The 14687-nt window shown below is 45.3% G+C and overlaps 1 protein-coding gene across 1 annotated transcript in view; it reads left to right on the top strand.

Moving 5' to 3' along the window:
* Positions 1–14687, top strand: part of MAP7D3 (MAP7 domain containing 3) — a 77714-nt gene that overhangs the window by 34214 nt on the left and 28813 nt on the right. The window contains exons 11-12 of the mRNA XM_081896215.1: positions 5191–5318; positions 7545–7795. Coding sequence (XP_081752341.1) covers positions 5191–5318; positions 7545–7795 — 379 coding nt within the window. The remainder of the gene's footprint in view (positions 1–5190; positions 5319–7544; positions 7796–14687) is intronic.

Below are 14687 nucleotides of genomic sequence, written 5' to 3'. Positions count from 1 at the left end.
GATAGTTTTGATAGGGCAATAACAGTGCTTCTCTCACTGCAGTTTTAAGGGTGATGTACTTTTAATAGTACAGTCCTGTTTCTGAACCTTCTTTTCTATCTTTGTAAAAAAAATAACAAAATTGTCCAGCAGCACCTTAGAGACCTACTCAGTTTGGTATGGGTTGAAGCTTTTGTGTGCAGGCAAATTTCTTCAGATACACGGAAACATAAGCCCCCAAACCCTTATATATACTGGGAGGGTGGGGCGGGGTTTTCTCTTGGAAGGGTAGTAGGAGATGGGTGATTTTATGGTTCCAAAATGGAAACCTTCCTCTGTTTGTCCATATTAAAAGAATGCCAGCAAGGTCGAACCTTTCTGGAAAAAAAAGGGATTTTATGGTTCCAAAACAGAAACCTTCCTCTTCTTATCCATATTGAGAGGATGCCAGAAAGGCTGAACCTTTCCATAAAAAAGGATTACAGACCTGCACCTCCATGATTAATACTTGTAGTCAATATGGACAAGCAGAGGAAGGTTTCCATTTTGGAACCATAAAATCACCCATCTCATACTATCCTTCTGAGAACCCTCCCACTACATATCATGGTCTGGTGACTTCTGTTTCAGTGTATCTGAAGAAGTGTGCATGCACACAAAAGCTTATACCATGCATTCCCAATCTGTGGCTTATACCCAGAACAAACTTCGTTGGTCTCTAAGGTCATACTGGACCATTTTTTTATTTATTTTCGGCTGTTTTTGGTCATCTGCATACTCTCCCTTGCTTTTTCCTTTCGGACTAATTGCAGTCATTCACAGTCGCCCACAGGTTGACCATACCCACTGAGTGCTACTACCCTTTGGAGAGAAACCTCGCCCCACCCTCCCACTATCTATCAGGGTCTGGTTAATAATAATAAAAAATAATAAACTTTTATTTGTATCCCGCCCTCCCTGTCCGAAACTGGGCTCAGGAAGGCTAACACCAAATAGATAACACTGGTATAAAATCAAGCAATAATGAAATTACCGTATTTTTTGCTCTATAAGACTCACTTTTTCCTTCCTAAAAAGTAAGGGGAAATGTGTGTGCATCTTATGGAGCGAATGCAGGCTGTGTAGCTATCCCAGAAGCCAGAACAGCTTTCGCTGTGCAGCGATCCCTCTTAGAATCATAGAGTTGGAAGAGACCACAAGGGCCATCGAGTCCAACTCCCTGCCAAGCAGGAAACACCATCAGAGCACTCCTGACATATGGTTGTCAAGCCTCTGCTTAAAGACCTCCAAAGAAGGAGACTCCACCACACTCCTTGGCAGCAAATTCCACTGTCAAACAGCTCTTACTGTCAGGAAGTTCTTCCTAATGTTTAGGTGGAATCTTCTTTCTTGTAGTTTGGATCCATTGCTCCGTGTCCACTTCTCTGGAGCAGCAGAAAACAACCTTTCTCCCTCCACTATGTGACATCCTTTTATATATTTGAACATGGCTATCATATCACCCCTTAACCTCCTCTTCTCCAGGCTAAACATGCCCAGCTCCCTTAGCCGTTCCTCATAAGGCATCGTTTCCAGGCCTTTGACCATTTTGGTTGCCCTCCTCTGGACACGTTCCAGTTTGTCACTGTCCTTCTTGAACTGCGGTGCCCAGAACTGGACACAGTACTCCAGGTGAGGTCTGACCAGAGCAGAATACAGTGGCACTATTACTTCCCTTGATCTAGATGCTATACTCCTATTGATGCAGCCCTTTCACATGATCCTTCCACTTCTACCCCATTAACCAGGTCATCAACATTGGTTAGGACCAGATCTAAAACGGCTGTTCCTCTTGTTGCTTCTCCCACTTTCTGGACAATGAAGTTGTCTGCAAGGCCAGTGAGGAATCTGTTTGACCTTATGCTCTTGGCTGAGTTTGACATCCAACAAATATCTGGGTGCTTGGCCATCTGTTCCAGGAAGGCATCATCTATGTCCTCCGTTTGGCTTGGGGATCTATAGTAAACTCCCACAATGAGGTCCCTGTTATTCTTCTCTCCCTTAATTTTGACCCAAATGCTCTCACTTTGGCTTTGAGGTTCTAAATCTTGGATCTCTTCACAGGTATACACATCCCTGACATATAACGCCACTCCTCCTCCTTTCTTGTCTGGTCTGTTTCTCTGAAATAGATTGTATCCCTCCATTATTACATTCCCATCGTGGGACTTATCCCACCAGGTTTCAGTGATGCCTATTATGTCATATTTAGTTTGCTGTACCAAGAGCTCAAGCTCATCTTGTTTATTTCCCATGCTTTGCGCATTAGTGTACAGACATTGAAGTCCATTAATCATTCCCCCGTGTCTCTTATTTAAGGATTTTTTCCTCCCACCACTAGGTCTGCGTGCTGTTTGCTCCATTTGGTCTATGACATTTGGATGATCATCTTCATCAATTGATAGACTCCTACCTTCAGGAGCACTGTCTCCCTCTCCCACATTAGTCAGTTTAAAGCCCTCCTGATGAGGTTTCTGAGATTTTTGACAAAAACATTCCTCCCAACCGTTGTGAGGTGCAGCCCATCACTTGCCAGAAGTCCATCTTCATGAAACTGCAGTCCGTGATCTAAGAATCCAAACCGTTCCTGTTTACACCATTTGTGAAGCCAGCTGTTCACTTCCACTATTTTTCCGTCTCTCCTGGGGCCACGTCGTTCAACTGGGAGGACAGATGAGATGACAATTTGTGCATTTAATTGCTTCAATTTCCTGCCCAGAGCCTCATAATCTCTTTTGATCTTCTGGAGGCTATTGCTTGCAGTGTCATTGGTTCCCACATGAACCAAGAGGAAGGGGTATTTGTCAGTGGGTTTTATGATTCCTTGCAGTCGTTCAGTTACATCTTGGATCTTAGCCCGGGGAGACAGCACACTTCCCAAGACATCTTGTCAGGCCCACAGATCACTGCTTCTGTTCCCCTCAGTAGGGAATCCCCTATCACCATGCCTCCTCTTAGGTCTGGTCTTCCATGAGCTGTCCGTTCCAAGGTCGCCTGCACATTTCCTGAGGACTGACTTTGCTGCTCGTCTTCATATACCTGATTGACTGTAATGAGGGAGAGATCCCCAAATGGAGTCTGCTTTTCGTCTTCCATACTAGGGGAGAGGACCTCAAAGTGATTGTGTATTTCTAAACAATCAGAGCGAACCCTGGGCCTCCTACTTCTTTGAGTCACGTTTCTCCATATATCTGGCTCCTGTGTTGGTGAACTAGCCTCCTTCTCAGGGGAGTCCCCTGTCTCCTCCTTGGTGGAGATGGTGTGCTCTGCTGCTTCCAAGAAGTGCTCCAGCTCTCTAATTCTTTGGAGCGTAGCTACACATTCCTCCAGTTGCTGGACGTTGTCTTTTAAGAGGGAAATCAACATGCAATTGCTGCAGGTAAAGCTGCCTGCAACCTTTGGCAAGATGGCAAACATTGCGCAGGAACCGCAGGCGACTGCAGCTGTTCCCTCACCCTCCATCTTGAGAACGTGTCGTTGGGGGTGACTACAGCGGTCCTCCATCATAAAAAGCATGAAGACAGGACAAATAACTCCCCCCCCCAAAAAAAACCTAGGTCTCCCCCAACAAACGTTTGAGACTAGCTCCCCTAAATCTAAAAGATGGATCAAACTGCCCTGCAAGCTCTGAGAAGCTCCCCCCACAGCTAATCACCTGCCTCAACAGAAACCCTGCCCCCTCTGACCTTTGCACAGGGAGAGCAGCTAATCAGCCACAAAGAAACACACACACAAGAAAACCCTTTGTGCTCCTTCTTCAGCTGCTGCCCTGCAAGCTCTTGTTGTTCTGGCTTCTGAAATTCTGAATCTTTTTTTTCTTTTTTTCTTCCTCCAAAAACTAGGTGCGTCTTATGGTCTCGTGCATCTTATAGAGCGAAAAATACAGTACCTCCTGAAAACAAGTCAGGATCAAATTCAAATCCAATTAGATGGCTTTCCGCAGGATTAGGGTTGGGAACAGTAAACGCTCGTCAGGCCCAACTGTTTGCGCTGCTCTTATATGGGCCTGTGAGAACGCTGGGAGGCCTCTTTCATGCTAGTTCTTATACAGACTTCGGTTTCTGTGTATCGGAAGAAGGGCACATGCCCACGTAAATCTTAGACCCAGAACAAACTGAGTTGGTCTCTAAGGTGCGACTGGACAATTTTTATTATTATTATTATTTTGACTGCGTCAGGCCAACACAGCTACCTATCTGAATCTTACATTTTTGTGTTGGTTTTTTCGGTCTTTTTCAGTTACTAATATCTGTTCAAACTGAAGAGCTAATATACTTAACAAGAAAGTTCTTACAGGGCTGGAGGGAGAGCCTTATATTATAACACCACCACCACAGTGGTACCTCCGGTTGCGGATGGGATGTGTTCTGGAGCTCCAGTCGGATCCCGAGGTTTCCACAACCAGAGGTGCTTGTTCTGTGCAGGCGTGTGGCGTGGTAGAGCGCTTCTGGTAGGCATGCGCGGCGAAACGCAGAAAAATACTTCCGGGTTTGCTGCATCCATATCCCAAAGAATATGTAACCAGAGGTGCATGTAAGTAGAGGTATCACAATAATAATAATAATAATAATAATAATAATAATAATAATAATAATAATAATAATGATGATGATGATGATGATGATGTACCTGTGTTGGTCTGACACAGTAGAAATTAATAAAACAATTAAAAAATTGTCCTGTAGCACCTTGGAGACCAGAACAAACTAAGGTGCTACAGGACAATTTTTTAAAATAATAATGATGATGATGATTTATCCCCCCACCCACCTGTCTGGGTTTCCCCAGCCACTTTGGGAGGCTCCTAAGGGCAGTGTGTCTTTCAGGTAGCGTATTTGAAGTCCAATACTGTCATCATCTATGAATTTAACTTAGAAATCCTTCTGTGCCATGTCTTTGGGAGATCAGGTAAGTCCTTTGGCCGGAGCTCAGAACACCTAAAGCAGCTTCACATATCCTGTATTCAGCTGTATTCAGCTGCAGAATTGTCCAAATTGTCATTGTATTTTAATATTCTGCTGGAAGTGGCCCAGGATGTTGTTTTTATTTTTTTTATTATTATTATTGGATAATTTTACAATACAAATTGCTTGTTGCTTTTCTCATTTCCTTATGTCCTGATTGCCTTTTAGAAAGTGGCAGCTTACCAGTATGTGTCTGTTATTCCCACAGAAATCGGAGCCCGCAAAGCAGCCCTCGTCTACCGGTAGACGCGCTCCGTCGCCATCTTTGCCTGGTCTCAGGCGGTCTCCCTCTCCTGCCAACGTGGGTAGACGCGCTCCGTCTCCAGCCGCAATCAGGTTTCTATTCATCTCCTCTTTGTGAATCTTACTCTAGAGTAAAACCAGCTTGGTCCTCCCTGCCCCCCTTGGTTGTTCTCCTCTTCGTCAACAAAGGGACAATTACGTTGGTGCTGACCTTGAAAGCCCTCAACCGCCTCAGCCCAGTAGACCTGAAGGAGCGCCTCCATCCCGGACGCCGGGGTTCCTCTCCCAAGGGCCTTCTGGTGGTTTCCTCCCTGTAAGAAGCCAAGTTACAGGGAAGCAGCAGAGGGCCTTCTCGGTGGTGGTGCCCGCCCTGCGAAATGCCCTCCCGTCAGATGTCAAGGAAATAAACAACTATATGACATTCAGAAGACATCTGAAGGCAGCCCTGTTTAGGGAAGCTTTTGATACTGGATGAATCATTGTATTTTAATATTTTGTTGGAAGCCACTGGCCACATGACCTGGGAAAAATGTCTGCAGACAAATGTTTGCTCCCTCGGCGAGTAAAGCGAGATGAGCTCTGCAACCCCAGAGTCATCTGCAACTGGACTTAACTGTCAGGGGTCCTTTACCTTTACCTTTACGTGAGCAGAAATGCTATATTGTTATGGACGGGAGCTGGCAGAACTGAGGAAGTGGGGGTGGGTTGACACCTTGGTTTGTAAGCCTTCCTGTCAAACTCAGTGGGGTCAGATTCAGCCCATAATCTTCCTTTAGCTTCTTGCATGTGCTAGTATGAAATCCAAATGAAAATTTAATTATTATTATTATTATTTATTTATTTATTTATACCCCGCCCATCTGACTGGGTTTCCCCAGCCACTCTGGACAGCTTCCAGCAAAAGATTAAAATACATTAATTCATCAAATTTTAAAAGCTTCACTATACAGAGCTTCCTTCAGATGTCTTCTAAATGTCTGATAGTTGTTTAATTTTTTCCATCTGATGGGAGGGCATTCCACAGGGCGGGTGCCACCGCTGAGAAGGCCCTCTGCCTGCATCCCTGTAACCTCGCTTCTCGCAGGGAGGGAACCGCCAGAAGGCTCTCGGAAGAGGGATCCCGGTGTCCGGGGTGGAGGCGTTCCTTCAGGTCTACTGGGCCGAGGCAGTTGAGGGGTTTCAAGGGGTTTCAGCACCAGTACTTTGAATTGTGCTCAGAAATGTACTGGGAGCCAATGCAGGTCTTTCAGGACCAGTGTTATGTGGTCTCAGCAGCCCCTCCCAGTTCCCAGTCTGGCTGCCGCATTCTGGATTAATTGCAGTTTCCGGGTCACCTTCAAAGGTAGCCCCACGTAGAACACATGGCAGGATTCCAAGCGAGAGATAACCAGAGCATGCTGCACTGTGGCAAGACAGGGTCTTATCCTGCGTACCAGATGGAGCTGCCCTGGAAACAGAATGGACCTGCACCTCCATGGGTCCAAGATCACCCCCAGGCTGTGCAGCTGGTCCCCTTTCCCCCCAATACAGTACTTCTGTCTTGTCAGGATTCAACCTCAATCTGTTAGCCGCCATCCATCCTCCAACCGTCTCGGACACTCACACAGGACCTTCACTGCCCTCGCTGGTTCTGATTTAAAAGAGAGGTAGAGCTGGGTATCATCTGCATACTGATGAACCCCCAGCCCAGCCCAACCCCCCTGATGATCTCTCCCAGAAGCTTCATATAGATGTTTAAAAGCATGGGGAAAGAGGCACCCCACAAGTGACAGCCCAGGGGTCCCCCCCCCACTTTCTGGACACGGCCCAGGAGGAAGCAGCCGAACCACTGTATTACAGGGCCCCCAGCTCCCAGTTTAGGTATGATTTCCCTTGCTAAGTTGTTCTTAAGGCTATTGAAATATACAGTAATTTTCTAAGCTCTGTTGATTCTTATAATTTCGGTGAGTAAAGATTTCTGAGCAAATTTCCCTCTTCTATTTCACTGTTGTAAAAAAGTGCTGTAAGGGGTAGTAGACCTGGATCTATTTAAATGCAGCCTTAACCCCAGAGTCAGAACTTCCTATCTGGACTAAAGAATTAGGAGCTAAGGAGTTGCCTGCCCCAGAATACACTGTAGTTTTCCATGTATAAGACTGTATCCCCCCCCCCATTTTGTAAGTTTAAAATTGGGGTTCGCCTTATACATGGAATGTTGCCATTATTTATTTCTTCATTTTGGGCTCAAAAAATAGGGGTCGTCTTATGCACGGGAAAATACGGTAGCCGTACATGTTTCTGTGCCGTGCAGTTCTCTGATCGATCCCTTTTTCTTATCAGACAAAAGTCTCATCCAAGTTCACCCAAAAGACAGTGGCCACCATCTCCTGTTTTGGTCTCCAAACCAGCACCAATTCAGCGCCCGTCCATCACCCCGAATGTCCTTAACGTTGCCAAAAAGCAAAGTGACCCAGTGTGCCGACCAAAGGAGAGGTTGGAGGATCCCGAGGGTCAGGATCCTGGCCCGGCGGCCATGCTGCACCCCTCCTCAGAGAGAGAACTGGCGGCAGCTGCTCCAAAGACCAAAGAAGGTAAGAGAACCTGCGCGAAAGGTGATCAGCTCGCCTGTTGATCCACCCTTCTCCCCTTCCTGGGTCTAGCTCAAGGGTTTTCCTCACTGGAAAGAGTAATAATAATAATAATAATAATAAACAACTTTTATTTGTATCCCTCCCTCCCCGGGCGAGACCGGGCTCAGGGCGGCTAACATCAAATATAAACTCTGATATAAAAATCAAACAATAATTAAATCTCCTCTTAAAAACAAGTCAGTATAAAATGGAAATAATGGTTGCCAGAGCCTTTGGAGGATGATGCATTTATCTGCTGTTACAGATGAGCTTTCAGGAATGTCCCATGTCTAAATGTGGTCAAACATGTATAATGCCGTTGATTTATGCATTATGTTGACATTTATTTTCTCAGCAATTCTAGTCAGTGAACAAAATCAGCGCAGTTTCTTAATAGTTTTCACATAGGAAGCATAAGGTGAAGGTACAGGACCCCTGTGCTGTTCAGTCCAGTCCAAAGTGACTAGGGTTGCGGTGCTCATAGGGGTTAGGGACAGGGGCTAGAGATAGGGATAGGGGTTAGGGATAGGTAAAAATGTCAAGGACCCCTGGAGAGTTAACTCCAGTCCAAGGCAACTATGGGGTTGCGGCGCTCATAGGACCCTCGTACCTACGGGATCGTCTCTCCTGGTATGCCCCACGGAGAACCTTAAGGTCCATAAATAGCAATACTCTAGAGGTCCCGGGCCCTAGGTGTCAGGACTGGTCGTTGTCCTCTTCAGATCACCACACAAACACTTCTTGTTCTTTTTTTTAGCTTTTTATTGCGTATTAACAAACTTATAAATGGTTCTTATCTTTAACTACTATTCCTCAGAGTCACTTATTTCAGATACCTTCTGAGCTCTGCTTCTCTGTGACCAGGCACCCTCAAAATGGCGAAGGCGCCCTTCCCTTCCCTTTCCCGCTCTTTTTTCTAACCTCCTGGCTAGAGCTGGCTTGTATCTCCTCTCCTCCGAATCTGAACTAGAACTTAACCCTTGCCTTTTCTGGGAACAGCCAGTCCCTCCCTCTTGTTCCTGTTGCTCTCTTCTGTTAGATGCACTGCTCTCCTCCCCCCCTTGGGGAAAACATTCTCCCTCTGGGAAACTGGAAACTCCTAACTCTAACTCTTCCCTGACACTAAGGAAGTTAGATTAGCCTCAACCAGAGTCAGGGCCTTTTCAACTCTGGCTCCAGCCTGGTGGAACGCTCTGCCTCATGAGACCAGGGCCCTGCAGGATCTGATTTCTTTCCACTGGGCCTGTAAGACAGAGTTGTTCCACCTGGCCTTTGGCTTGGAATCAGCCTGATCCACTTCCCCTCTTTCCTTTTCCTTATGTGATGGAACCCCTATTTGGGACTTCCCTGGCTTTTTTCTGGCCCACATAGGACCAGTCTGGATAGTTGGCCTTGATGAAGATTTGACGTTTTCTCTCCCCAAACAGTTTTTGATCTGGGCTTCCACTGAAATGAGGCTGCATTTTAAGTTGTATTTTAATCCTGTTTTTAAGTTGTATTTTAATGAATTGTTTTTATACTTGACGTTAGCCACCGGGGAAGGCGGGGTATAAATGAAATAAAAAATAAATAGGGATAGGGGATAGGGATAGGGGCTAGAGATAGGACTTAGAGGTATGTAAAAAGGTCAATGACCCCTGGACGGTTAAGTCCAGTCCAAGGCAACTCTGGGGTTGCAGCGCTCCTCGCTTTCTGGCCGAAGGAGCCGGCATTGGTCCACAGGCAGTTTTCTGGCTCATGTGGCCAGCAAGACTAAACTGCTTCCGGCGCGTGGTGGAAACCAGAGTGCACGGAAACGCTGTTTACCCTCCCGCCGCAGCGGTGCCTATTATCTACTTGCACTGGCGTACTTTCGAACTGCTAGATTGGCAGGACCTGGGGCAGAGCGACAGGAGCTCAGGCCGTTGCGGGGATTCGAACCGCCGACCTTCCAATCGGCAAGACCAAGAGGCTCAGGTGTTTAGGCCACAGCGCCACTGTGGCAGCATAGCAGGTGATGTATGAATGGTTTTTGTTTCATCAGAATGAGTAATTAAAGACAAAGACGGTTTGACTTCTTATTGACTTGTCTCTGCATATCTTTCTGCCGGCAGCCAATAGTCTCAGGGCTTTAGATACAATATTCTCAGCCTTTACTATATTCCATCCTTCGAGGGCTCTACTTTCCACTAATCATTTAAAATAGGAATCAGAGAGAAGACGATCCCTGCTTCTTAAATGCTCCTTGGTCTTGAACATTAAACTTGGTCGTGCAAAAATAGCACACCTACCCCTTTGATTTTTTTTAAAATTAGTAATTGGTAATTTGGTGTTGTTTTTATCACATGGCATTCTGTAGGCTTGTCTTCGCATCAACACCCTAAAGCAACTTGCTGTATTTTTCCGTGTATAAGACTATATTTCCCCCCAAAATAGTTCAAAATTGGGGGTTGTCTTGTACACAGAATGTTGCCATTATTTATTTCTGAATTTGGGGCTCAAACAAATAGGGGTCATCTTATACATGGGGGCATCTTATACACATGAAAATACGGTATTCTGTACTTTTACAGATTTATACTGATTTGCCCAATAGGCCCAGGTTCTGTTATGCCCTTGTTGACTTCCCAAGCATAAACACATCTTACCTCGTACTCATCCATACCAGTTTTTTCAGCACAGTAGTCTTTCGGTCCACATACTTTGTGCAGTACAAAATGTACTATTTATGTGAATGAAATTTAGCTCTTTGAATCAAGTAGTCTCTTGCCTCAAAAACAAACTGTATTGTGCCCTTGAAGGTTAATGTTGTTTACACTTTCATCAACTCAATAAGTTTATCAGATTTTCATCAGGTGCACCATCAGATTTTCAAAAGGACAATTGGTCAGTTTTAAACTTTGACATACCAATGTTGAAAACCAATGTTCTGACTGTATTGCAAAATTTTGGAACGAGGCTCAATTTGAAAATCAATTAACAAATATATATTAGTTAAGTCTTTATTTCCCATGTCTGATGCCTCTGGAACACTGCTAAGTTGGCACTTCTGAAGTTTGTGGTTCTACTAATATGAAGGGGGAACATGGATTTCTCAGGTGTTGTGACCTCTGACTTAGGAAGAGAGTGGTGTAAGTTCCCCTGAAAAGCTGGTTTCATTGTATGCGCAGTTGCTTAGGGGACGAAGAGTCACTTTTGGTCCCCCCTAGGGAAACTTAAAACAATGCGGAATGAATGCCTCAATCATCTCCCCTCCTTGCCCCGGTGCGCAAGGAGCACATCCTCTACCCTTCTGAGCAGGATGGACACACCCTCTGTCACCTCTCAAAAAAGAGACATTTCGGATGAGATGTCCTGGGCATTTGTCTCCCTGGAGAAGGACTTAGGGGCTACCTTAGCAGAAAAAGGAGTTTGACCCAGGCACCTGGTGGAGGCATCTCTCTCTACAAACAGCCACAGGTGAGTGGGTTGCTTGGCTGCTACATTCGATGTCAAATGCACGTGATTGGAAACATGATTCTCCTGGAGGGCTTCCCTCCAGGTTAATGCTGTAGGCTGATTGTCGTACGACTAATCCCTTTCGCGCAAATCTTAATCGTTTGTCTCCCCCGCCCCTTAGCTATTACGTAGAGCACACTCAGTGTTACGTCAGGCACGTCCAACAGGTAGATCATGATCTACTGGTAGATCGCGGGGTGTTCCTGGCTGGTATCTGGTCTCCTTGTCCCCAATTTTTTTTAAAAAAGCTGAACAACTGCTTCCTTCCTAATAAAAAGCTTGACCACTGTGAGTTCCTAAGAAAAGCTTCCAAAGAAAAGCCTAACAACATTGGTTTCCTTAAAAAAGCTCAATAATGTTGCTTTTCCCAAAAAGCTCGGCAACTTTTGCCTCCTAGCAACGAAAAGTGGACCATCCAATTAAGTTCTACTATCGGACTGCAGATTCAGGGCCCTAAGCTGTGTTTTATATAATCAACTTTTGATTATATTCTGTGCATATCGCAATGCTCCTTCAGTTTCATTCATTCATATATTCCGTTTTATTCATTCATATATTCCATTCTATTCATTTATTTGCTTCTGAAAAAAAAGCTCAACAACTTTGGCCTGCTCAACAACAACAGGTCGATCCCTGCCAGTTTTTTTACACTGTGAGTAGATCACAATCTACTGAGAGTTGGACGTCCCTGCTAGTCTAGTACAAGTCTGAATGGTTTGTCTTCCCCTCCCCATCGCTGTTACGTAGAGCACACTAAATGTTACGTGTCGACTAGCTCTGTTTGACAATATTTCACCTTCTGCGCAAATACGCCCCTGGCTTCAGACACGCATGTTTTCCTTTGCAGAGCCTCCGGCCTCCTACACCTTCCTACCTGAGTTGCCACCCTCCATCTTCGGCCCCTCGTCTCCCGCTGCCTCGCCTTTCTGCCCTCAGGATTTCCAGCCCGCCTCCTCCGTCGCAAGGAAGATCCTTTTCGGATACGATCCGATGTCCCGGATTCGCGCTCCCTCTCGCTCCTCGGGCGACTCTCCTACTACCCCTTTCCACACCGATTTAATGGATGGCACCTGCTCCCCAAGCATGCTTCCTCCGCCTCGGGATCTCGGGGAAGACCAGGGAGCTAAGGGTGGTTTCCTGCGCAACTTTGCTCTGGAAGCTTCACGGCAGGGAGATGGGACGGCTGTCAGCCCTCTCCGGTGCTTTAATTTCCCATCCCCTCAGAGGATTGGCCCAGGTTATATTTATACCTCCCGTTCCACTATCAGTCGGAGGTTGCCAAATAACCAGCCGGTGACTATGGCGACAGACCCCTGTGTTCTGGAGAAATTGCTCCACACCTTCCAAACCATGCGGTGCAGCGTTGACAACATCAGCCAGGAGCTCAGGGTGCTGAACACCCACCTAGCCGATCTCTCGCACCACTTTAGCACACTGCCTCTTCCTAGCCACTCTCCTCACAATGGCCCCGAATACTATGGCTGAAGAGACCGAGATCTCCCAACCTTTCTAGATCAGGCCTTGTGTGCTTGGACCCCTGTCAGGCTTTGACTGGGAGGCACAATTTCTTGATAGGGAACAGCTCTTCCCCTTCATGCACCCATAGCTTTGAACAGCCAGGGAAGAGACCATGGCGGCCTTGTGCATTTATAATCCCTAGGTACTAGGCTCCGTCTCATGACTTGGGGGAATGCTTGGCACCATCACATTAATATGTCTACTTTACTCCGTTTGATGCTTCTATTGCCATACCACTTTAAATCAAAAGCAATGCTAGAAATTGTCTCCAGTGGTGTACGTGTGTGACCTTTGGCAATTAAAAATGTCTCTTCAGATGCACAGAGCAGTCTTCTTTTATTTTAGCCGTGTCTCAGTAAGTGCCATGCATATTAAAACACTGGTGGTCCTTCCAAACAAGTAGCACTGTCCATGATAATAGTCCAACATTTACCATTTTTTTCCTTGTCTAAGACTAGGAGTTTTTTTTTAACCCCCCAAAAAAAGGTTTTAAAATTGAGAGCTCGTCTTATACACAGGTATTTCTGAGGGGTATTTTCTTAATTTGGAGTCCCCAAAAATAGGGGGCGTCTTATACATGGGGTGTCTTATAGTCGGAAAAATACGCAATATTGTGTTACATTTTCTATAGGATAAGGGTCGGTGGGTTGATCTGCTTAGGTTCTGCATTATTCAGACTGGAGAGCAAGAAACTTTTGAACCCAGGAGCAACTAGAAGCTCTACAAGTCTCTTAGTTGCTTTACCGTCTTAAATTCAGAAAGAATGCAGGGAAAGTTAAACTAGGGATTGGGAACTAAATTTGTTCTTGGACACCAGAAGGAGTTGGGGTGGCATGGAGGACATCGGGAATAAAATAAAGATTTTGCTGCAGGGGGTGTGGGGTTCTGGAATGAGTTTTCCTTCTCACTTCCATTCCCTGCAGAAAATGGACCTTGACGGTCGGTCCAATGTAACAGTCTACATAGCCTATAGTTATAATCGTTCTGAAGCCATGGAGACAAGCTCCTAAAAGCAAGGGGAGGCAAACTAAGGTCCACGGACTGTCTGGGAATCAGCATGTTTTTACATGAGTAGAATGTGTCCTTTTTAAAAAAATGTACCTCTGGGTTATTTGTGGGGCCTGCCTGGTGTTTTGACATGAGTAGAATGTGTGCTTTGATTTAAAATGCATCTCTGGGTTATTTGGGGGGCATAGGAATTTGTTCTTTTTTTCTTTTCTTTTCTTCAAAATATAGTCAGGCCCCCCACAAGCTCTGAGGGACAGTGGACTTAGCCCCCTGCTGAAAAAGTTTGCTGACCCCTGGTGTAGACACTTCTGAGCTAGATAGGTCCAATGGTCTGACTTGGTAGAAGGCAGCTTCCTAGGTCCCTAGATGAGCTTGCGTTACACTGAGTTAGACAACTGGTCATGTTGGCCAGCATGGTTTGACTGATGGCGGTACGCCAAGGTCTCAGCAGGAAGCACCCGCTCACTACCCAATGTCTTTTAAAATGCTTCGGGAGGAAAAATCTTTCCAAAGATTTTCAATTCATTATTATTATTGGTTTTTATAAACAGGAATGATGGTCTACAAATAAGTTGGCCCAGTTTTCTCCTGTCCTTTATCTATTACAAAAATAGCATAGATTCAGGTAGGTAGCCATTTTGGTCTGACACAGTCGAAATATATATAAAAATTAAATAATTGTCCAGTAGCACCTTAGAGACCAACTAAGTTTGTTATAAATAGCATAATAAATGTGGATAGTTTTCTTTTTCAGTGACATTATAGTCCAAAGGTTATTCATGTGTGCTAAAACTCAGTCTTAAGTTTTTTCTTTTAAAAAAAAAATAATTAACCACATCAATTAACCAAA

Source organism: Podarcis melisellensis (assembly GCF_964234715.1).
Source record: "Podarcis melisellensis genome assembly, chromosome: Z".
NCBI classification, from domain to species: domain Eukaryota; kingdom Metazoa; phylum Chordata; class Lepidosauria; order Squamata; family Lacertidae; genus Podarcis; species Podarcis melisellensis.
Note: the sequence above shows the minus strand (reverse complement) of the source record. Positions and strands in the feature narration are given on the sequence as shown.